At 47.7% G+C, this 25,334-nt stretch overlaps 1 protein-coding gene across 1 annotated transcript in view; it reads right to left on the reverse strand.

Annotated features, from left to right (window-relative positions):
• Window positions 1-845: 845 nt before the first annotated feature.
• The window catches only part of WSCD2 (WSC domain containing 2), a 69,119-nt gene continuing 44,630 nt past the window's right edge, over window positions 846-25,334 (reverse strand). Inside the window, exons 6-8 of the mRNA XM_067539362.1 lie at window positions 21,268-21,432; window positions 12,500-12,700; window positions 846-1,690 (exon numbers count right to left, since the gene is read on the reverse strand). Coding sequence (XP_067395463.1) covers window positions 1,338-1,690; window positions 12,500-12,700; window positions 21,268-21,432 — 719 coding nt within the window. The 3' untranslated portion in view covers window positions 846-1,337. The remainder of the gene's footprint in view (window positions 1,691-12,499; window positions 12,701-21,267; window positions 21,433-25,334) is intronic.

A 25,334-nucleotide genomic window follows, 5' to 3' on the forward strand; every position in this document is an offset into this window, starting at 1 on the left:
GCATGCGGGAGGTGTGCGTAGCAGGATCTAACCAGTGCAGCCCCCACAACTGCTTCCCCGCCCGTGGAACATCGGCGGGGGCTCAGCTGTGAGCGCTGGAGGGAGACTGTGGCTTGCCCGAGAAGAAGCTGGCGTCTGTGAGGAGGGCAAATGGAAGCGGCTTGTGGTGACCTTGCACCGATGAAGCAGCAAATATTTGTCTGAAGATAATGGTGCTGTGTGGGCGTCTGTGACGAGAATGTTGACAGCCAACGCAGGAGCCTGTCCACGCCTGGCCGCCTCTGCTGCCAAAGACAGTGAGGGGAGAGCTGAGCAGCATCACCTGGGGAGTTCAGGGCCCTAGACAGGAGGAGGTGGGAAGGACAAGACAGCTGGGAGGTGGGAGTTGGGGCTCGTTTGCTCTCGTTTAACCCAGGGTAACTCCACTGGCTCCAGCGTCATTCCTCAGATTTAGATTGGGGTAACCGCGGCCCTGATCCAGCAAAGCACTTAGGTGTGCGCTTAACTTTAAGCATGGGAGTGGTAGAGTCGTCCCCGTGGAGGCAGTTGCTGGGTTTACTCTTAATCATGTGCTTGAAGTCATGGCTCTCTCAGCCCCACCCCACCCAAAGCCCCGTCCCATCCAGTCGGGACTTCTCTCCTACTTAGCAACCTAAGAAAATCAAGGTGGTCATGACCCCCTGGCACTCAGGGCTCACAAAGCCCAGGTTGAGAAGCCGTGCTTACAGCTAAGCATGGGCCCAAGTGCCTTGCTGAATCAGGGCCTCAGATCTGAATTCGGCCCGGGAAATGCACAGTAAATTTTACTGTTAATCTCCAGCATAAGTATTACCCCAGAACACCAAGGCAGGTTATAAATAAAGAGTCAAGTTATTCGGAGAGAATGTATCACCTTAAATAACACCAGATCACATTTTACACGCCATCTCTCTGTTGAGCCCACTTGCAGACTGGAAATCAGAGGCTGCTTCTCCTTCCCACCATTTCTGAGCATTGTTCACCACTTTGTAAAGTCTGACAGAGACCGGAAAATGCACCCCACACTGCAGGAAAGAGAAAACGGTAACGAGGGCGGCGGTGCAGCTTTTCATGTCGCAAACACCAGTTCAGAACGGCACTTCCCCCAAAGAAGTTAGGCTTGTAGATGTGTTTGCCAAGGCATCTTCTCAGCGATGACCGGTGACCATTCTTTTTCTCATGCAAGGAATTCATTACCAGCGAATAGCAGCAGATGGATAATTCAAAGAAAGCCACCCACTGGGTGGAACTAGGTAGTGGCTGGGGAAACCAAGCCTTTCTGTTCTGGGTAGAGTCAGTGCCTTCAAGCATCGTCTTCATCAGCTCGGATAATAGTCGTCCGGGACTCCCGTGCGGTTGCTGAGTTTCAGAGCCACGTCCACGGTTTTAATGTAAGTGCTGATCATTTGTCTCATTTCGGGCGTATAGGGGTCGTATTCCAGCTTCCTCAGCCCGGAGCGCTTAAAGTTGCCGTCTTTCTGGCCCTCGACGCACAAGAGTCTGTCTTCAAAGACCACGGTGCCCAAGAGGCTCACCATCCTCTTCAGTTGGACAAAGAGGTCTCGCTTCAGGTCCTCAAAGTGCACCACGAGGACGTTTTTGCCATACTTCAACCAGTCCAGGGTGTGGGTGGCCCACCAGGGGGCATAGTTCTTGACGAATTCTGGCCACTCTGAGAGAAGCAAAGGAAATCCATTAATAGTATCAGTCACAGCACGCCTGAAGTCACTAGACACACTGTGGGTCTCCCGTTGGCCAATCTCTCAATGAGTAATAGCATTAGTAATATGGCGGCACTGTGCAAGGGTAACAATTCCCCTATCAGGACAAAGGACCAGGTCCCCAAGCCAATGAGAGTGCAAAACCAGGGACAAATCCTGCACTGTTGGACATCAAAGACACCTCTCAAACAGGGCTGGATTAAGGCATAGGCCAGCTAAGCACATGCCTAGGGTACAAATTTGGGGGGAGAAGGACCAAACATGAGTGGCACTGTGCCCCCCGTGGTTGCCTAGGGCCCAGTGATGGGTTAATCCAGCCCAGCTCTTAAACAAGGAAGGCACGCCGGACGCCGTCTGAGTGTACAAACAGGAAGAGTGCAGTTCATGTAAGTGGGAGCTACGACATAAGGAGCTCATTGCAGAGTGAGGTCTTTAGGAATGGCATGAAGAAGTGGGGGAAGCATTGGGTCACGTTGACTGGGCCCTGGAGCCTCTTCCAATCCGGTGGGGGGCACTGAGGAGGAGGTCCTGGAGCCAGCAGTGGGGGAAAGAACTGGAGGGGGCCAAGGATTATGCAGGGAGGAAGGGGCAGAAATATGTGGAAGGCTAAAGACTCTGTAGACATATCTATTCTGGGTCACGGGTTGTGCTATGAACTAGACTTTGAAAGAGTGTTTTCTTGACCCTGACTGAGGCTGATGAAGGGACAGGTGGTCTTAAAGCTTCAGCACAAGGAAGTTCCCCCCAGTCCTGTCTGATCTGCGTCTGCTTCTCAAGTGAGCGAGAGGACTGGACAGGAAATGTACGTATCAATCAGCCTGACAGTAGAGCTGGCTTGTTTTTTCCCTTCCTGCAGCCAATTGATAGTCCTTGCATTTTCCCAAAAGAACATGCAGAAGCTTTCATGGTACACGAGGACAGACTCTCTGAAATGTTCACTATGTGCGGCTGATCCCTCCCTTTGAGCCTCAAAATGAGTGTGGCTAGCGGTGACACCAGGCTGCGGCTGGTTCGCTGTGCGTGCTTGGGCCAGTCACTTGCCCTCTCTGTGTCTCATAGCCCACGCTGTGAAAAGGGGCTAGGGGCTATATTTGCCTCGCTCAGTGGGGTGTAACAAGGCACAATTAATGAACACTCCTATGTGAAGCAAAAATCTGATCGGTGCTATGGCTGAGATTTCCACACTTCGTGGGAATGGCAATTGGGTGTCCAAATCCATATCCAATTAGCCTGTGCGTATATGAAAATCCTCTGTACTTGGCCCCGCTGCAAAATAAATGAGATCTTCCAGCAACAGGCAGGGTAAGTGTGCAAAGGATGATAATAAAAACGGTGATATCAAATTTGTACTTATACAATTTACAGATGACACCAAGCTGGGGAAAACGGGGGAGCTGCAAGAATTTTGGAGGGCAGGATTCGAATTTAAAACGACCTCGGCAAATTGAAGAATTGGTTTGAAATCAACAAGATGAAATTCAATGACGATAAGTGCAAAGTACTTCAGTTAAGAAGGAAAAATCAAATGCACAACTACAAAACGGGGAATAACTGGCTAGGCAGCGGTACTGCTGAAAAAGGATCTGGGGCTTACAGTGGGTCACAAATGGAACATGAGTCCAACAGTTTGATGCTGTTGTGAAAAAAGCTAATATCATTCTGGGTTGTATTAATAGGAGTGTTGTATGTAAGACACAAGAGGTAATTATCCACTCTACTCAGCTATGGTGAGTCCTGTGTCCAACTCTGGGCAACACACTTTAAGAAAGATGTGGCCAAATTGGAGAGAGTCCAGAGGGGAGCAACATAACTGATCAAAGGTTTAGAAAACCTGACTTATGAGGAAAGCTTTAAAAAACTGGGTATGTTTAGTCTTGAGAAAAGAAGACTGAGGGGAGACCGGATAAGAGTCTGCAAATACGTTAAGGGCCGTTATAAAGAGGTGTGTGATCAGTTGTTCTCCACGTCCACTACAGGCAGGACAAGACGTGATGGGCTTAATCTGCAGAAGGGAGATTTGGGTTAGATATTAGGCAAAGCTTTCCAACTCTCAGGGTAGTTAAACTCTGGAATAGCTTCCAAGGGAGGCTGTGGAGTCCTCGTCATTGGATGTTATTAGGAACAGGTGGGACAAACACCTGCACCTGTCAGAGATGGTCTAGGTTTACCTAAGAGCAGGGGGCTGGACTTGATGACTTCTCAAGGTCCCTTCCAGCCCGACATTTCTGTGATTCGCTGTGATTGTCATTGGTGCGAGTGCTGCAGTATTGTTAATGGTGGTGGTGATGCTCCCTTGTTCACGTCTCTGACAGCTCAGAACTGTCACGGTTCTAAACTTCATTGCCCTCCCTACAGAACTAAACTGATCCCACATTCTGACCCAGGCCAAATTGTGTTTTCTTGCTATTCATGGCCTCATCTTTTTCCAGTCATGGTCGAGTCACTCTCTGCAACCCATTTGCTGAGGAGGAGTCTTTCCATACAGCATGCAAACTTCATGCTAAATGCAGCCCATGTCATATGCATCATGTAACCTTGTGGACCTTTCCGGATCGAGATTTACCAAAATCTCCTAAAACCGGCTTTAAGTCTGAAACGTCTCTTTTGGAGCCCAGGCTCTTTTTCCCCACTAGCTTCCCTTGACTATGCTGAGGTGCGGCTTGCCTCTGAAGTCAATTGCTCTGACTCACTTTCTGTGCACAGAACTGGTATGATTTCCATGACAACAATGTCATGGGAGCCGGAAACCTCAGCTACTGAGTCAAGGCGATGCTCCCTTCTTTTCACTTTTACTACGGGTGGCAAGCACTGCAGGTTCCCACTGGGCAGTTAAAGAGCCCAGACTCTGCATTCTTTCGAGATACTAAATGTGGTGCTTTCTGATCCTCGAGACCAGGAGTAGTTCAGCAAAATGGCCCTGGAAGGAATGACGATGTGCTTTGTCGATAAAGTTCCACAAAGGTCTTTGACTGGTGATTGATAATGTCCTCAGTGAAATCAACTAGCCATCAGGTCCCAAGGCTGACTACATGCACTCCCTACTAAAAATCTTTCAGTTGTTCCCAAGGTTTCTCACTAATTGAGCCTCACATTAAAATCAGGTGATAAAAAGGATAATGAAACATCAATAATAAGTGATGATTCTGCTCCAACTGTAATATACATGTATCTCATGAAGCATAAAAGCTCTGGGTATGTGCTCCTTCCTCTGGTCCTCCTTGAGGAACCAATGCCTGATTAATAGCTTAACTGTAGTTAATTCCCCCAAGAATCATTAAAGACAGTATCTGTTTCATTAAACCGATACAGGGACAATTCACCTTGTGTAATCATATCACATAAAACTTTGCTTTGGAACCGCTCCAGGGATATCATAAAATTAATGTCATGGAACAAAATACTGATTTTAAAGAGCCTTCAGCGCAGGCTGGTGAAAAGCACAGCTGCAACTAGGAGGGGAAAAATGATCAGCAGCTGTATTCAACGTCAGCAGCAGCCAGGCGAGTAAAGGTTTCGTCCCCTCACATGCCGTAGCTCAGCTAATTCTGAGAGTGCCTGAAAAATACCCACTGCATCTGCTCAGCCAAAGGAGCTGCCGTGTTTCCATTTTTGAAAGGGGAGTTGGTCTCGTAGTCACAGTAATAAGCTCCCCTTAGACTGGTGGATATAGATCCTCTCCCATTCACACTGGCGTAGGTCTGGACCACTGAAGTCAGCAGAGTCACTCCAGTTCCGCAGTGCGGAGTGACAGATCGGAATCTGGCCCATGAGATTCAATGGCATAGAAGTCATTTGCTGAGTGAGAGGTTCACAGATACATCGATTGTAAAGCCAGAAAGGAGGACGGCAATCATCTAGTCTGACCTCCTGCGTAACAGAGGCCATAGGACTTCCCTGAATTAATTCCCATTTGAACTAGCATAGATCTTTTAGAAAACCATCCAATTTTGATAAGAACCCACCTCAACCCTGGGTAAATGGTTCCAATGGTTAATTACCCCCACCGTTAAAAAAATGTGCGCCTGATTTCCAGTCAGAATTTGTCTGGCTTCGACTTCCAGCCATTGGATCTTGCTATAGCTTTGTCTGCTAGACTGACATGCCCGTTATCAGTTGTTTGTTCCTCGTGTAAGTACCTATACGGTGTGCTCAGGTCACCCCTTGCCCTGCTCCGTGTTCCAGGAATTATTGAAAATCAGCCTTACCGGCCCAGCAAGCTCTTCCAGACCATCTCAGGTTCTGAAGCCCACTGAGACATATCCCCACATGTGTGGGCCAACGGCCTTCTCAGGGCAGCGCAGCTCATTGGGATTGCAGGCGGTCAAAGCCCATTGCTGGCTGAGTGGAATTTGTACGTCAAGGCTCGGAACAGCGGCAGGCCTTCCACAGAGATTTCGGCAGCTCAAAACCTCAGCTTGCTGTGAGTCAACTGCTGGCGTATTTCTGTGACATGCACATTTACCTAATTCAGAGCTCGGTGGGAAAAACCCCTCATTGGCACAACGGCTCTGAGTCAGGGAAGCACTTATGCACATCAAGCCTGTCCTGAAATGCCCTCCTTGAATGCCTTCCTGGTCTGGCACCTAAAATGGCCTCCCGGTTGGCACTCACAGACTTTTGAATTGGATTGGCCCTGCAGAGCGAATTCCTCTTTCAGCCATGGAGGGGGGTTGGAGCTAATGGCGAGCCATGAAACGGGAGGAATCCCATCTCCAGGGTCTGTCTACGCTGACCAGTGCTAAATTCACATTCATATGATGCAGGGATGCTTATGAGAAAAGTAAGAACCCAGGAGAGGCCGTTTCTATTTGTCATCTTCCTATCCAGCCCGGTAGGCTTTCCTTCTGTTTGCTTTTAATGATCGGGAACAAGGAATGGATGGCAATTCCTGCTCTGCCGCTACACACAGTCACACGTGATTTGGATGCATAAAAGTAGCCCTGTGGTGACGGGTTAAAGGTAGGGTCTCTTGGGGGCTGGCTCAGTGGGCGAGGAGGGCAAGTGCCATGGAGAATGGAGTGCCCTGGGCAGCCTGCTGGAGATTAAAGTCATGTCTGACATGAAATAAGTTGGCTGTCCTTAACTCAATGCCAAGAGAAAGGCCAATCGCTCAGACAGAAGAGAAAAATAACCACGGCCCTCCGTGGGGCCAAACGGACAATCGTCTCGGAGGAAAGGCCAGGGATTAAGTTAGCAAAGGGAATGTAATCATCTCTTTCTTGCCATGAAGAGTCATTCCCTCTTCCTTAGGCCTGGAGGTCATGGCTGTGGGAAGAATGAGCAATGTTACGTCTCGACAGCTGTCTTGTGCTGCCCATGAGGCTGTGTTGAGGGACTCCCACGTGCCTTCCCCACAAAGGGGCTTATGGGGGAAAACTAAACACCGACTGGCCCTTTTCTTTTCATGTAGGGCTCCCTAGCATTCCAGACAAAAGGCCTCTTAGGATAGAGCATAAAATGCTCGGAAAGGGTGAGTGGTTTTCCTTCGCCTTTCATCTTAGGCACTTAGCTGGCCCCGCCTCACAATCTTTAACGTATTTATTACACAAGACCCCTGGGAGGCAAGGCAGAGCTGTTAGCCTGTTTGTGCCTCAGGTCCCCCTCTGTACAATGGGGATAAGTGATTTGCCCAAGGTTTCATAGGCAGTGTTGTCCAGTGGATAGCAGATTGGCCTGGGAGCTGGGTTCTAGTCCTATGTCTGCCATTGACCTGGTATGAAGTTACTTCCCCCTCTCTGTGCCTCAGTTTCCCCATCTGGGATAAGGGTACTGATCCTCCTTTGTAACACACTTTGAGATCTAGGGATGAAAAGTGCTAGATAAGAGCAAGGTATTATTGTTGTTAGTCTATCGCAGGGCAGGAACTTGCACCCAGGTTCAGAGATTGTTATCCTCAAGTGTTCCACATCAAGGATAATAGCCCTACCACTGCTACCAACACTTGGAATTATTCCTTTTATGTGGTAGAGGTTTGTGCTTTGGTGCTCGCACAGGGTGTCTGGCCCCTTAAGGGAGACGGACCTCAGCCCCATCTGTGACAGGGGCCACTCACCTCCCCAGGTGGGGAAAATGGAGGTGGGGGTGATCTGTGGGTCATGTGACCCAGTCAGGCCTGGGGTATATAAAAGAGAGGCCTGTGGAGAGTCAGGGGGAGGAGGTTTGAGGAGAAGGCCTTGGGCCTGCTCCAGGGGGAGAAGGCTAAACTCCAGGCAAGAAATCCTATGAGTTATTACCAGAACAGCAGAAAGGCAGACCCTCGTAGACGAGGGACTGGGCCCTTCTTGGGACAGGGGGCAGGTGGGCGCCTGAATTGAATGTTACTCCTGGGGTAGCAGGGAGATGGGCCCTCAGTGAGGAGGGGCTGGGCCCAGCCTGAGACTGGGGTGAAGACTCGTTGCTGGGAGTTCTGTTTGTTGGCAGGACGGTGTCGCCTGGGACCTGAAAGTGCCGTGGTTTAGTTTCCGTTGGACTTTGGTGTGGAGTGTTTAAGGAGTCCTAAGGAAAGGGAAACTGAGGCAGGACGCTGCAAAGCCATCCCAGGCCATGTGACCCTGTTTGGGAGGTGGTGCTCTGTTTACAGTGCCGAGGGTCCTGGGTTCAAACCCAGCGGGTGAACTGTAGCTGGGAGTTATTCCAATAGCAGATAGAAGGGGCACACTTATAATTGATGGGCTAATGGCACCGAGCGGGAGACTGGCGGCGGGGAGTAAGTTTGTCTCCACTGCTGGAGCGGAGCAGGAGATTGGGCTGGCACGTGAGCTGTCAAGCGAGAACTGGACCACGACACCACCACCAAAACAGAAGGCCCCAAACCCGCCTACAGCTGACCTTGGCTGATCCTGCAGTTAGAATAGTTTGGAGAACTGGGTGATATATTTCTCTCCAGCCTTTCCTCCTCAGCCCTCAGGAAAAAAAAAAAATCACAGGTAGTAAAAAAGAAAAATCAGCGCTAGAGCTCCAGCTCCAATTCCCTCTCTCCTTTCCACTGCAGCAATCGTGAGCAGAGATTAATAGAACGCACATGAATGCCAGTTGCGATGAAAGCAGCCCTTCTTCCCGGCGCTGTTCCATAGCTATTGACAGGACCATAACTTTGCAATATTAGGTCCTGTGTTTCTAAACCTGCTAGGGCACTAAGACAGATTTTCCCATTTTTACTGGACTCCGTTGTACTCTGGCACTTCCAATCAGCAATGCGGCTGCTTTGCTGGTCCCTCATGGAAATCATTCACTCCGCTCTGACCCGCACCTAGATATTTGTACCAAAGCATTCCCCATTCAAACAGATAATTCCTATGACAAATTTTGCCCTCTTTTCAGTTCGTGCCATTGTTAAATTATTCTGTATTCAGATTTATCGGTGAATTTCTGCAGAGAATAATGTTTGTTCTTCAGTTATTTGTAGCGAGTTTACTGCAAATATTCCGAATGAGTAAAATTCACTCCAGGGCAGAGGCTACTTATTTCCCACTTCAGCCCTCGAAGTAGGGCTTTAGTTATGCACAGACTCTGTGCTGCCATCTCTGCAGAGGGATATATTGCATCTGGTTTGCAGTGTGTTGCCTATTCACTATGCATTCTTTTTTGTCCTCTGATGGGATGAGTCATGTAACTAAGCAACACGGTGCTAATTGCAAACTCCACAAACAGGTCAGTCCAGTATGAAATTTAGCTCATCACAAATATTCATGCTGTTAATGATGAAGTGCTTGAACCTTCGCGGACAGTGAACTTGCAAGGTTTGCAGTTGTATAGATTCACAGATTTCCAGGTCAGAAGGGACCATTGTGATCTTCTAGTCTGACTTCCTGCATAACCAAGGGGAAAGTTTTCACCCTTTATTTCCTGGATCAGGACCATATCTTGTCGTGGATCTATTGCATTCTCTTTAGAAAGCCACGTATTCTTGATATAAAGACATCAATTGATGGAAAATCAACCACATCCTTTGGCAAGTTGTTCCAACAGTTAATTACGCTCACTATTAAAAATATGAGTCATATTTAGAGCACAAGGTGGCATATTTTGACTTAAAGCCAAATCCAAATTAGTTTTTGTATTAGAGAGAATATTTGTGGACAGATTTTTTCCCACCTTCTACTCAGTTTTTTTGTGTTGGCTGTTCTTGAACCTCCGATAAGCTTCTCTGAGGTTCCCTCTCTCCACATTCTCTGTGTAGCGTAATTATTGCTACTACACTCCGTGAATCATGCTGAGTGCTTTGCCCAACTGGCACAAACTCCCACAGAGAAATAGCTGCAGCGGTTGACAATCCCAGACCGGTATGTTAAAGGAAAAGGTTTCAAGTGTGGGTACAGTGGGGGAGGCATGTTAAACTGGACCTGAAAACCCTCCCACAGGTTTGCAAATGACCCCAGTACCATCCCTAGAGAGGGGCCAAAACTGGGCCCCGGACAGTCAAGATTGGGGTTTTAGAAGATCTCCTCCAGTTGCAACTGGAATTAATTCTGGGAAGCTCTATGGCCTCTGTCCATGCAGATCAGGCTTGATGATGGATTTAATGGTCCCTTCTGAACCTATGAACTCTCCCATAATGAGGGCTAGATAGTGACTTGGTTCATGTGCCTGCAGGGAGGAGGGGGATATGGCAGAGAAAGGACCCCCCCCTTCCACACCTGCCTGTGCTACTCAGACCTGGCTTCCAAGACACGCAAGCCCCTGCTGCTGCCCCCAAGCACAAATGGCTGAGGAGTGGGCAGAGTGGACAGACGAGCTGGTGTGAAACGGCGTCGTGATTTGTCACAGGCCTGAGTTAACAGCAAATCACTAGTCCCAGAGCCAATGCCTAAGCGGTTCCTCCTGGGACTACTCCTGGAGTGGTGCTGTTAGGACACCACCCTGTGCTCAGAGCTGTATCTAAAAAGGCAGACTCTACCCCCCAAGTCTGGGGGCGGTCAGAGCTGGGGTTTTGCTCTGGGCACGTCTCGGGTGCCGGGGAGCGAGGGAGTGTGTTTCGGTGCACGTGGCAATAATGAAATCCAGGCACACACCAACAGCACAAAAAGAGATTCCCCTTAAATAAACTCTGAATTAAGGGTAGCAGATGTTCAATCAAGCTAAATATTTTAACTCTTTCCAATGAAGTCAATTTCACAACAGCAATTTGTAAATTGCTATAATTAACAAGCATCCAAAATATGTGTCTGTGCATGGGAAAGGTGCTTTTTCCAGAGCAGCTGGGTGTGCAGGATTAAAAGGCTGCAAATGATTTGTCTGGAGGGGAAGGATTCCAGGAGAGAATCTCCTGGTGGGGTCACTACATGGAATGGCCAGTGAAAGGGAAAGATAATCAAGTAGGAAGAGGATTTATAGCCCCGTGGAATGGCCAGGGATTTTATGGCATCATCCTGAAGCAATCCTCTGATACCAGTGATTTCTGCTATGAGGCCTGTCCCCTTTCTGAGAACAGCTCTGGCTTCCGAGGGGATAATCCTGGGGGATTTCTCCTTCATTCCACTAGTGGGAATTAGAGATTCAGGGCCATGCTGGAGCTTGTCTGGGAAAGCGGGGCCTTCCAATGGGCTCTTACAAGCATTTCAGTCGTCCCACAGGTTGGTAGGGTACTGAAGTTAGGCTAGGCTTATGTAGAAGCACTGGATGGTACCTGGATGGAAGGTGCTTTTGCCTTAATGAGCCGCTTGTTTTGGTTTAACACCACTGGGAAAGGCAGCCATTGCAGGGGCCTTCTCTGAGTCCAAGGTTTATTATTTCAGCTCGGCGCATAGAACGGCTGAATTGAATAGCCCAGTGGGATTGATGGGGATAAGTCGTCCTCTACTAATAGCCCTGTTTAAACGTCAAGGGATAAAGTTCCAGATGGAGGAATAAATGGCTTTGGTGGGTGTTTGAGAACCAGCTGCAAAAGCGGCGTGTTTCAAGCCTGCTCAAGCCCCATCCGTGTTATCCCTATTGTACGATGAGCTAAAAGAAGACAGGGACAATCAATCCCAGCATCCTCTCTCTCTGCCTCTGCCAGCCAGACTCACCAAACTCTACGCACATCAACCCGAGCTGGGCAAAACATCTTTTCCTGGAATGTTTGCCCAGATCAAAGGCTGAATTCCCTATCTCGATATCTACTCTCCTTCTGTGTTTGCTTTCTTGGTGAAATTCCTCTCTGTGCAAAGGACTAGCACAAGGCCTCTGATCTAGCGGTAAAAGCAGTGCAATGGAAATCAGAGCTCCTGGAGAGACCTGTGAGAATAGTGGATTGTTCAGTTCGCTGGCAATTCTGAAAAATCGGGACAAAACCTGAACCAAAAATAAATGCTTCTGAAATTTTTGGTGAATCAAAAAAGTTAAAAAAAAAAAAAAAAAAAAAGAAGAAGAGAGAGAGAGGGAAATCATTCTGGGTTGAATGAAATCGGAAATGACATGTTTCATGTCTATGTCAAATGTTTTTAAATATGTTTGGATGTTTGAAAATACACATGATGGAAACTTCAAAACCAAAAGTCGTTTCAATCCAAAAAATCAAAACATTTCATTTTGAAAATGTTGACAGCAAATGTTAAAACTATTTTTCAATGATGGGATTGTTGTTTTTCCCCCTCAACCATTCGGTGAAGTTCACAAAGCGTTTTGGGGTCCCTGGATCTGCATTTTTTCACTGAAAAAATTTTTCGGTAAAAAAATGTCACTTAACTCTGCTCCCGGATTCTAGTCCCAGCGTGGTCGCATGTTAACCACCTGCTTTGGGCTAGTCACCTCAGCAGCATAGAAATCTGTAACTTGCCTACCTTTGCCTTTCCAATGTGCATGAGAAGCAAATCCAATGTGACCGCCATACTTCCGATTGAATTCAGCCATCAGGGCTTTGTATGGGTTCCGGACGAGCAGTATGGCTGAATCAAAGGCCTCGATTTCTTTCTGGCCACTTTCGTGGGTTTTGATACAGATTGTCCTTCCACTTTGCCAGTGATCCCTTTCACCTTTGAACCCTTTCCAGAAAAAAGAAACAGACATGAGAGAATAAATAAAATAATTAAAAAAAAAAAAAGGCCAAAGCAAAGAAATCAACAAGCAGGGAGAAATCAGATTGCAAGATACATTTGGATGAAAGCAGCTGGCAATTTAAAATATATTTGTGCCCTCTCTCCAGATGGAAATAATTTATTTGCTTGGATTCTAAGCTGAAAATCATTTAAAATTCATGTTTTGCTTAGCACAGTGCGTGGTGCCCAGTGTAATGATCTGGTGGCTCTCAGTACGCCTCTATGCGTGCAGTACATGCGCCTATGCACCTGTGCGGCAACACAAAGCACTTTCCCAGGATCAGCTGCAAACACCTCAGCTTCAGTCCTAGTGACAGCTGTCAGAGAGCGGGGTCTAATGGTTACAGAAGGGGACGTGGCGTCAGGAATCCTGGCTTCTATTCCCAGCTGTCCAGCTGTATTGGATAAATCACTTAGGGGCAGATTCTGTGCCTGTAGCAATATAAATCAAGAGTAATTCCCTGGAATCGCTGGAGCTGAGGGAACTGGGGGACCTCTCTCTCCGTGCCTGAGCCTCTCCCACCTGTAAAATGGGATCATGCTGCCTGTACTTTACTAAAGTAATACCAGAAGAGGCGCGCTGTGAGATTTCATTCGTCAATGCTTGCAAAGCCCTCGGAGATTCCCCACTAGGCAGGTGCTGTAGAGGTGCCAACTGCCTCTAACGATCGCAGCTATGGAGGTACCACGTTGCACTGGAAGGCGGAGGCTGTCCCCAGCTGCACCAGTCCACTTCGATCTCAGTCTGTGGGTGCCGGGGTCCCAGAGCTCGCTGTGAAAGCACGAGGCGGCAGTGTCAGGGCGTTCCCGAGGACCCCCAAAGAACGTGCGGTGCTGTGGGTGTCTGCATTAGCCAAGGCCTGTTGCTGGAGGTGTGCTAGGCAAAGCACCCGCTGACGTGGTGAACTCTGTCCCCTTAATTCGCTTTGCCCCGGGCTGACCCACACACACCATGACTGCAGTGACTCTCGGTGAGATTTGGCATCTCCTTGTTGGTCGTAGCCACGTCTAAAGAAGGGGCATTGCAATCCCCAGAATGCACCCTTCCCGGGAGCCTCCCCCACGCCAGTCAGCCAGGGTGGGTTATGTCGGGGAAGGGCAATGAGATCTGAGCAGGTGCAGCACCATGTGAAGGGCGCAGCCAGGCTGTGGCTGCTATTCCAGCCTGACAGCATGGCTCCTACGGCATGGCACAAGTGGATTTCATGACCTCAGCAAGGCTCCCCGTCAGGACTCCGGGGTTCTTCTCTTGGTTCATTCACTGACTCCCATGGCTGCCGGGCAAATGACTTCCTCTCTGTTGCCTCATGTGTAAAAGGAGGCTAATGATGACACTTCCCCAGGTCTTTGCATACTGTGCACAGGAACGCAAGAGGTGGTTAAGTGCCACGGATTCTCCGGCTTCGTGCCGATGCAGTGAATTTCACCCCTTGTCAGCAGAGCTGTCTGCAAACAGCCTGATTTCCCAAATCTCAGCTTTCTGGGAGGCCTCAGTGGTACACGCGCCAGCGTTCAAGAGCCTTGGCGGGCTATTTACAGCATTAACCGATGTACCCGAGCGCTTGCCTGTATCTGAGGGTCAAGAGGATTTTTTTAAAAATATAATCTTCCTGGCCATGATGTTTACAGAAAAAAAGCTCAGGGAAAAAAAAGATCTCGTGGTGGCTCGTAAAGTGAGAAATGACACTTGACAGCGAGTTATGTGAGCACTCAGGTCGCCCATTAATGTCACCAGCCTTTGCTGTTGTCCGTAAATTGGTTTCATTCATCTGAGTTTTAAAGCTGTTTGTTTATATATAAAAAAAACCCACTCAGCTCACCCGTGTCCCCTGTAGCAGCCGATGAGACATCACCTGTGTTGAGACGGGGCAGGGTGGGACTTATAATAACCCCCCCTCTCTGTCCCCGCCATATCTCCGACTGAAGATCTCAGCTGTGCAAGTTTAAGGAGAGCAAAGGCATGTCCACCAGCAGAATTGCTGAACTCATGTTTGGCCATCATGACGCTACCTCGGGGGAGCCCAGCGCTGAAATCCATCCCTGTGCAGCCGGCCAACTTGAGGCCCCTGCTCTGTTTACCACTTAAGCCCTGTTTGGGGCGTTACAAAGTGTATAAGCATTATGTTGAGTCTCTGCACAGGCCAGTTTTACCCATAGCCCATACAATATCTGGCTGGTGCTTTCACCCAACACCTGGCCCCTAGCAGTGATCCAGGGTGACTCGGCACAGCTACCATCAGGAATAATTTGTCCTAAGAAATAAACTTGAAGGGAGCGGAGGTCTTCGGGCATTGGGAATAGGCTACCCGGCTCTCCACCTCTGGCTGAGTGACTAAAAGCCATTGTAGTGCCTAGGGGAGGACAGTCAATGGAGTCAGTCCCCCTCATGCTGGCCAGGTGTCCACAACAGTCTGGGCAAGGCAGGCCGGACACCAAGAGTGAATTCGCTGCTTGGTGGATCCCGCGGAGCAGAGGCAATGGTGAAACGGGTGGTTGCCGGTATCCTTTTGCCATGCATCCAGTGCCAGCCACCAGGGCTAAGATTGCTTTCGTGAAAACGACCAGCAAATTCATCCGGGGTTAAACGCAGGGTCCCCTCCGCCCGCTGCTCCAAACTCTGCTGCTTTTGCTGCTGAGCGGGCGGGAGGCATCCTTTTCTTAGTTCGCCAGCTGCAAATCCAACTGCACAGCCAACCAGCTTGCACTCAACGTGCCAAAGCGCCTCATCGCAAGGACCCCGGGCCTAGCTGCATGAAAAATACACACACCGCGTCTGAACAAACAGGGAAAAGCGTGTCAGCAGATGATTCAAGCCAGGGGGAGACAGAGGATGTCAGTAGATGTATTTCATCAATTCTAGACGTGTAATTTGCTTTCCTCCGTTCTACTGCACAACGGAGCTACCTGGTAGCTAATCTACCAGTTGCTTGGATACGTTCTGGCCCAGTCAGATGGGTAGAAAGCCCAGAATAAACATGAAATGCTGTTTGATATTTAGCCAGCGGAACAAACTGTTTTGGATCATTAGCACGTAGATTTTGCTGTGTGTGCTTTTTTTTTTTTTTTTTTTAAACTCAGCGGGATAAAGAAGTTTAAATAATTTGCTCTAGTGACCGAACATAATCAAGAACCGTTATTGGCTGTGTGCCAAGGAGAACAAGGGGACGGCATTGGCTGATATAGGTGAATGTGTCGAGTTCCCGTCTGGAAACTCTACCATGCTGTATTAGCGACGACTATCGCAATGACGTGTCGGATAGGTTCCAGAGACTTAACTCAGCTCAGCATTTCGATATTGAAATCCTAGAGAATCTCCGGCTGTATTTGAAATAGACTTCTCCTGGACTAGATTTGAGCAAGGATTGTTAAGGTAAATCCTACCAGGGAAACATGGTCTCTTCTAATCCTAGGAGTGAGCAGTTCTACAGCTGAGACTAGACTCCCTGGAGTCACAGGTTCAATTCCCCACAGGCTCATCTTAGCCAGTTAGCCTTCTGAGGGACATAAACTCAGTACCATGCAGTTTGCTCGGTGTGGGTCTTTCAGATATTACCATGATCATGAAAGAGTCCCAGAGATTAGCCAACATTTCCACTGGTGAGCCCTTTGTTCACAAACCCACTGAATAATTTATTTACTGACTATTTTATTCACCAAACAAAAAGTTCTTACATATATTTTTTAATATTATTCACCCAGCTTTATTGGCAAACACAGTTTAATCAAATTTCACGTATGCATTCCAATGAACGTCCATGATAACCATTTGCACTTTGAGGCCAGCTCTGGTACAGACTGCGTTAGGAGGAGAGATTTTTTTTGTCCGAGTGTTTGTTAAAAAAAAAGAAAGAAAGAAAAGAAAACTTTGTGATCTGTAAATTAATATAAAATATGATCATTATTATTCCTCTTATCACAAGCCTGAATGCTATTGAAAGGCCATTTCCTGAGCACTAATCTAGATTGTAAACTCCTCTGGGTCTTTCAGGTCTGTGTCTGTAGAGCAAAACGGTTTCCTCAGCACAGCATGACTTAGCACATACCGTGCATGTGAGGTCACATTTTAAAATGGCCTCCTCCAATGCTGTCTGGGATCCCAGGAAGCAATACATCTGAAAATGGGATCATGCAAGGAAAGTGGTCCTGATCCCTGCCTCGGGCTCCACAGTGCTACTGTAATACCAATAAATAATCAGAATTTCAGAATTTTCTTCTGGCAGTCACTAGAACATAGCAATTACCAGACTAGATCAGACCAGTGGCCCATTAAGACCAGTATCCTATCAGCCACACTAGGCAGCACTACCTGCTTTAGAGGCAGGTGCAAGAAATCCTGCAGAAGGAACTGACCAAATAACCTTTTCACAGAGAAGTTTCTTCCTGACCCCCCCATCAGAGGCTTGCTTATGCCCAGAAGCATGATGGTTTATAAACCTTCCAAAAGTCTTATTTTGTAACAAATTACCTTATTATTTCTCTTTGACTAATACAGTCAACCATATAAATGGCCATGCCTTCAATGAACCCAGGTAATGCCTTTGACTCAATTGTATCTTATGGCTAAAAGTCCCACAGCTAAGTGCATAAGTGCTTGAATACTGTTCTTCCTTAAGTTGCCCTCACTGTGTTCTATGGCGCATCCCATAACAAGATAGTGCTCTGTCTGTTTCAGACCTTCCCTGCACTGAATTCAGCAGCGGCTCTTTATAATTCTAGACAATTCATACTGTCATCTTTTACATCACCGGGCCAGTGTTGTTATTGTCCCTCCAGGGGCTTTAGAGGCTGGGCGGGGGGGAAGGAAAGCTCTTTTCCTGTAAAATATTAACTCAGTAAATAATTTCTCCATGTCATATAGGAACAAAAGATGGATATCCGCAAAATCATTCAGCCCAAGGAGAAACATGCTTTGTGAGTCAACCAGCAGGAGCGAGCGGACCTTAACACATCTCTTCAGGAGCCAGCCGCCTGACATTTTTCTGTTAAGCCACCATGCATGCCCTAAGCGACATTTGCTCTGAAACAGCCTAATTTGTAATAGAGAGATTGGCCTCTCACCGCATAAGGTGTGGGGATTTACTGCATTTAGAAAGCAGATATATTCTTATTTGGAGGAGTGAGTGCTTTTTTGGAATGGCCTGTTTTGGGGTAGGAATAGGGGGAGCTGGGCCTGATAAAAAGCAAAGTGATCTCACATCTCTGCACCAAAATGGTTTTTTGCAATAGAGGCGGGGAGTGGATAACTTGTTTTCAAATGACTTTCCCTTTTCGTGCCTTCCCAAGCTGCGACCACGATGAGAAACAGAAAATAGAATGAACGGGGCTCCTTAAATTATCCCATGTGACAATATTCAAAAGGAATTTAACCCTGAATCAGCCAGGAGCCCGTCAACGGTTTTCAAATGGAAACATTATTATTTACGACTCGTATTACTGGAGGAGCCCTAGCCAGTGACATTATGCATAATGTATTTGTATTTTGGTCCAAATTCAGGGCCCCATTATTTTCGGTGCTATCTAAACACCAGAGCCAGAGTCCTGAAGAGCCTGCACTCAGTCTGAACAGGCGAGATCAACAAAGCGAGCTGAAGAAAGGAAATAGTATTATCCCTGGTTTACAGAGGAGAACTGAGGTCCCGAGGTCAGACTAGATGATCACAGGTGTCCCTTCTGCCCTTGGAATCTTTGCAGCTATAAACAAAGCATGTCTTTAGCTTCAAGCACATGCTTAAATGCCACTGATAATGACAAGCCCTCGGCACTTTCTTAAAATCAGGTCCCTTTGAACTGCCTCACGTTGAGCCACCAAATGCTCAATATCACTAGTCCCTTTAGTAATTCCTGACCATGGTGGCTCCAGGTGGCATGGGCTTAGATGTGCTTTCTGCAGTGCTGGGCTCCCAGTCGCTTTTGAGTGGCTTCAGTGTGCTAGGAGAGAAGAGTTGGCTTGATGCGGTTTAATTTTGGTGAGCTGCTGTCCTGCTAGCCATAGGAACGTTTCATTGGGTAACACCCAGATTGACTCTGTTTTGGCCCTTCTCACTAGGTGTCTGTGATGTTTTTGATTAACAATTTGTGCATCCTGGAGCAAAATTGCAAAATCCATGAAAGCCAAGTCTTTATACTCTGTCTACCTGACTGTTAACGCAGGACGTCGGTGTTTTATAGTCATGGACAGCCAGCGTGCAGCCTTGCTTTGCTGTATCATTAAGTTAACTCACAGCAGTTTTCCTCTCTGCCCGGGAGATTATCTAAGATTGATTGATGTAACAGTGCTTTCTTTGCTATTGTTGCATTTGGTTACTGAATTCTTCTGGTGTTTCTGAGAGGATGGAGATTGTTAACCTACAGAAGTTTTGGGTTTTTTTTTAAATCCCTAATGAAAAGCGAGTTTAAAGGCGGATTTGATGATCTCGGGGCAACCAACTCGAATCCACAGTTTACTACTGACGTGTTACAAAACGGGTATCGTAAACAGTAGGACAAGGCAGGGTAGGAATAACTGGGTAAAATACCAATTAAGTGGGGAGAATCCATTATAAGACTCCAAATCATTTTTATAATGCAAAACAAAGTGGCAATTTGCCCCCTGGCATTTGGTCCAGCCACTCTGTAGCAGGCTGAGCCTGGAGCTGGTCAATTTTTATTTATTTTTTTTGGTGAAAAAATGTGGAATTCGTACATTTTTGAGCAATTCCGAGCCACTCCCGCTTGTGGGAAGTCTCAGTCCCCAGCCTGGCCCACGAGTGACAGCTGCAACACAGACACGACAGGGGAGTTAAAGGGGCACAAGGCGCCCCTTATGCACTTGTGAGGGTCATGTAAGGCAGCCTGCAATCTGGCACATATGGATGTGCAGGGGTGGAGCCAAATTCTCCTCGTCTGAGCTAACTGGTGCCATGGCCTATCCAGGGCTTTGTGGCAATGGCACAATCCAGCCGTCAGGCATTCTCTGGGCAGAGAGGAAGTGTTGTTTGCTTTCCCAGTGTTGCTGTGCACTGAGGCGTTTTTAATGTCTTTTTTGGTTTTTAAATCTAACGTTAATGGAGTGTCATCTTTCCGGGCATTGCTCAGTGGCGTTACCATTAGCTGTGGTGATAGATGGACCATGCAAACAGAACTATGGAGCCGGGACACGACAGGAATGACGTGTAACCTCTCCCAAACTGTAAAAATAACACCATGAGCCTGCGGCAAGACTTGGCCCAAAATCCTGAAGTCCTTCCTTGGGCAAAATTCCGAGTGGAGCCAGAGGAAGTTTTGCCTGAATAAGGACTGCTGGGTTTGAGGCTTCATTTGAAACACACGAAACGAATTCCTAGTAACAAATCTACCAAGCCATTGCGATGACCTGAAATACTCAAAACTGTGTTTCAGAGCAGTGAGGCCAAGAAGGGAAAACACAAGGAAAATCAGTTGTGTGCGCTGGTATTTGAGTCAGCGGTTACATTACTCCAGGGCCTTCCATTAACTGTGGTTTTCAGGTCCCTGGGACTTTGTTTTACAGCTATCGCTTCTTCAGTGACAATGTAAGTCTGCGGCTGTGCTGGCTGGCAGGATCCCAGCCTGCTTTGAAATGAGGAATCTTTAGACCATCCCTGGTTTTGGGGAAAAGGGGTGTTGGAGTGCGAGGGGGAAGAGGTTTCATCCACCTCATTCAGGGTCAGATCCAGAAAGGTTCTGGAGAGCTGCGCACCAAACCGCTCACCGAGATTACCTGCTGTTATGTATGTTAAGCAGAGGAACTGCTGACCAAAGAGGAGACTGCTGAGATTCATTCGCTACCTTCTTTCCTCCTGACTTACATGATTTCTGGCACACACTGACTAAGTCACAGTGACGTGCACGCTCTCACAAAGCCCCGTAAACTCATACACAAATGGGGCCAAATTCTGCTCTCAAGAACTTTGATGTAAATCAGGAGCAATTGCACTGACTTAAATGGAATTCCATCCACCTATCGATCAATGAGTTTCCATTGCAGGGAGGAGAACTTGACCTGCACACCCTTTATGGTCTTTTGTTCATTAACAAAGCACATTTCCTTCCCTAGTCACAGCTGTCTCTTTCTTCATTTAAATCTCCTCTCCTGCCTTTCTTCTCTGACCTTGCGTTTTACATGTTTCCAATTAGTATGAAATTGTTAAAGCTAGGAACGCAATAAACCAAGCTTAGCGTTCAGGGGTTCCAGGCTCTAGGTCGGTTATAGACCATTTAATGTGGTAGAGGACCCTGGATGATACTTTGAACGACAGAACCACAAACTTTATTTAAGCAAACAGGCATGCAGTTACCAGTTACACTACATATGCCCTGCTAAAACCAGCCACAACATAGCCCTGGTTCGTCTCCTTGCTCACTTCCGTTATCCCCTCTTTCTGTCTCCAACTTATTTCTAACTTTTGCTCCCACTAACAAACTTACTTTCTCATACTCCTCTATACTCAGGCTAAGACATAAGTAGAAATTAGGCTTTGGTCTAACACATTGCATAGGCTCCCCGCCCCTCTCACCTTTGTTGTAGAGAGATCCATCGAAGTAGTAGCTCCCAGTGTAGAAACCCGTAGCTAGCTCAATGAGATGGCGCGCCCAGGTGTTGCCCGCCCCGGGAAAGCTTGCCAGAGCGATGGATTGTTTCGACCGAGCTGGTAAAAACCTTCTGTCCATACAGCGATTGTCTAGAAAGAGAATCAATGGAAGATACGTCAAGGTGCGACACATCAGATTCCACACCGAGATAAGGGGAAGAGAGGTTTTCAGATCTCAGGGGAGATACTAAAGGAGATGTGGGAAATGCTAATTCAGTGAACCTTGTTCATAATGGCCACCACGGGGGAGTCTCGTTTTCTGCTCCGCGGCTGGGGGGTTTTTTGTTTTGTTTTTTTGGCTAAAGCACTAGGTACCATCCAAACTCCCCTTATTTCTGGCCGTCGCAAGGTTTATTCACATTTTTCTGGATCTCTGGCCAGCCATCAGGAAACACTGCCGCTACTTTGCTGCTACCTCCCCAGCCCCGTGTTTGTGAGTGATGTATCCCAAACCAGGCACTTCTCCATCACTGCCCGTGTCCACTGGGATCTTTTCAGTGACACAGTGACTGACTTGCCAGTTTCCGTTCCACTTTGACAGCAGGCCATGCGAACCCCACGGCTCCAGCAGCAAGGACAAGACAGGGACACAGGAGGAAAATCAGCTGTATATGCTGGTGGCTACGTTACACATGGGCCTTCCATTAACTCTGCTTTTCAGGTTCCTGTGACTTTGTTTTACAGCTATTGCTTCTTCACTGATAACGCGTCTGTGGCTGTGACGTCTGGCAGGATCCCGGCTGTGCCTGCTTTGAAACAAGGAACCTTTAGACCATCCCTGACATGCGTTCGGGGGGCTGGGACACTTGCTATAGTCTACACGGAGGGATGACAGGAAGTCTTGCAGGGATTGGGGGACTGGACTATTTCAGGGTCCGGCAGGGACCATCACCTGAGTGGGTTTCACTGTACAAACACAAAAGGAAATGATCATTTCCCAAAGGATCTCCCACAGAGTTCAAAACCCTGGTCCCGGCCAGCGGGAAGACACGCAGACCCATCACCCAAAGGCCGTCAGTCAGGACACGAGCGCTGTGGCACAAGAATCTCAGTGGCCAACCCAGGCACAGCTTGACACTCTCATTTGATTGGCAAAGATTCTTCTTCTGCGACCCTGCTCTGCCGTCTCCGAGTGACCCCTTCTGAAGGCAGACGGGCTGCAGGAAAGGACATGTGTGCTAACAACAATGCGTATGTCCGAGAGGCAGACCTGAGCCGCAGTTCAAACTTTGGCCCCAAAGGCCATGGGACGTTCGGATCGGGGATTTGGGGTCGGCCCATTACAGAGAGAGAGGGACCTGAGGTGAATTTTTGGGGTACGGACCTGCACGTCCATTTCAAAAGGTGGTTTTGATTCAAGCCCATCTCTAGGATGTGTGTGTGATAATCTGTGTGCAATGATGCATGTATATCTAATCTATATGTAGCGTGGGTGTGCGCACACAATGAGTGTGTGCGTGTGTGTTTGAGTGTGTACCTTTATGGGTTCGTTTGTGCAAATGCCCAGCACTAGCTTATGTCTGGAAAAATCATTCCCATCGTGGCGGTTCTCTACTCTCTGGTGACTTGGCCTTTTGACGGAAAATCACGTCAGCGCCCAAGTCCTTTGCCTTCTAGGATATCATTTTGCAGCTTGGAAGACAGGCTGGTTGGGCTACAGGAGTCAACGTGGTTGGAGAAGGGATAAATCCTCGCCACGTTTCATCCTCAGCCTCAGAATGGATCCCAGTTTAACTTTCCCCAGACATTCCCCCTCAGGATCCCCTTGCTTAGTGGGACACTTTCCAGGTTTGGTTTTATTAGGGGCCTGTCCCTGAGGAAAGGGTGAGCAGGATATTCCGAGGGACCGAGCGCAGCCCCTGGGATTTCCCCACTGTTTGCAATCACACTCAGTCCTGTTTTATTCTACTTGGGTCTTTATTGGCCCTGATTGATAGAGATGCAAAACAACGTATCACCGGCTCTACTGCAGAGAAAAGGTGTCAACTCCTTATGGCTGGCTGTAAGCAGACAGAAGCTGCATGCTTCTAGATGGCTGCATTAGGGAAAAGCCTTGCTAAGAACCCTGTGTAAAGAGTGTAGAAACATTGCAAAGTGTCAGCCCAGGAGAGAAAACAGCTATTTCTTTCCTCCTAAGATATTCTCACTGAGTGCAACCGCTCCAGTTCAAAGCTCTGCTGCTTTCTCGGAGCAGACGGCCAACTCAGCGGGCCGAAAAGGATCACAAACTGCTCCGAAACTGAAGACTGTAGATGTACTTGGGTGAATCTCCCATCCAGCTAGTGCCCAGACTCAATGCTGCTTTGTGCGGAGATCGCTGTACAAGGCAGAATGGGTTTAAGTTACAGCCTCCGTTTTCTGGCGGTGACATTATTGACCTCGCTCAGAATTTGGCCGTTCGAGCTGCTGGCATTTGGGGAGTGACATGTTCTAAGAGTTCCCCTGGTTGCTTGTCTAAGAGATGGGTTCTTGGTGAGGTTCCTGTCCCATGGCCTGCTCCTTCCACTCTGGTAACCAGTCTCCACGTAAAATAAAAGGAACAACATGATCCTGGCCAGACATTTCCTCCAGTGACTAGCTCATGGAAGGCAGTTCTGAGGAGCTGCGGTGTTCCAGGATGTTGCAGATGGACGACCGAGTGGCTTTTAAGTGACGATAATGGATTCCCGGCACCTGCTAGGCTGCCGGCTGCCGAAGTGGGTGCAACATGTTATCTTCCCCGCCACCATCCCCTGTGCCGACTGCAGCAGATCACCTTCCAGGGCGGGGATGCCAAGCCAACATTGCCTGTTCAGGACTGGTGTCAATCTTCTGGAGACTACCATAAAGATGTCTATTGCCTAAGCAGCAAATGTATTAATGCAGCCAGCTCTTTTATCCTGATGAATTCAAAAACATTTCTGAAAGGATCCCAGAGAAGAGGAGAAGGGAGGAATACTAGCCTGTGCATATCTGATTGACTTCTGAAGCCTATTCCCTTTGGCTGACTGGCGTCTCTTTTTCGTTCCCATCCAATGAACACGTTGACGTGCAAAAATGCTTGTCAAAAGAGCAATTTGGCAGATTATCGGACAGTCGGATGGGGAGCGCCTGACTTACTTGCCTCCCAGGGAGCTCTGAAATTGAATGGATAATGAATGTTTGCAAAATGCGCTGAGCTCCTTGGATAGCTCCATGCTAAATGTTATTAACAGGAGATTCCACCCTTTTTTATTTTGGGCAAAACCTGAAACTGCTTGAGAAGGTCCCTACAGGAACTTTTATACGGGACAAAAGTAACCATGTTCAGCAAAAGAAAATGTGGGTTATAGATGTCCTTGAAATCTTTGATTACTTTGGGCCCTAATGAAATTGACTAAAAAAGAATCTCCTTGAATGCATACCAGAGATTTCATTTTTATTTACTTAACTTTTTTTGAACAATCTTGGGGGCTGGGAGAAGTCACCTCTAATGAAAAGCCCTTGATTTTTCTGTTTAGGATTCCTTCCTCTAGTTTCCTGGAGTGGCTTTTGCTTTTCTCTTTCTTTGATCCACCGTCTTTTATCCTGAATTGCATGGATCTACTCTCAGTACTGCCATCGTGAAATGCTAACAGAGCTCAGAAGACAAACTCCCGGCACGTCGCTCAATCCCCAGAAGACAAGCATATTCTTGCAGTCTTCTGATGAGCCATTTCATGTATAGATCGACCTTGCAGTGCAACCAACGGGCTGGGACAAGCTGGCCAAGTCAAAATGGTCTGTGTAGGTTTAAGGTTCTTTCTGTGACAGTAACCCCCCAAACGCCCTTTCGTAACAGATTTCTCAAGCACTGATGTCTTCAAACATGATACCTCTGGACTTTCCTCTGAAGTAGGCACCTCCTCCATTTAGGCCACATTTTCACAGGATATTTTGTGCTCATACAGGGATTTCAAAGCGCTTTAGAAGCATGGATCGATTAATAAAACCTCATCGTCCCCCTTTGAGGAATGTCTGTGGCATTTTATGGA

This window comes from Emydura macquarii, unplaced genomic scaffold, assembly GCF_026122565.2.
Source record: "Emydura macquarii macquarii isolate MOO-44397 ecotype Brisbane River unplaced genomic scaffold, CSIRO-AGI_Emac_v2 contig_554, whole genome shotgun sequence".
In the NCBI taxonomy this organism is placed as follows: Eukaryota; Metazoa; Chordata; order Testudines; family Chelidae; genus Emydura; species Emydura macquarii.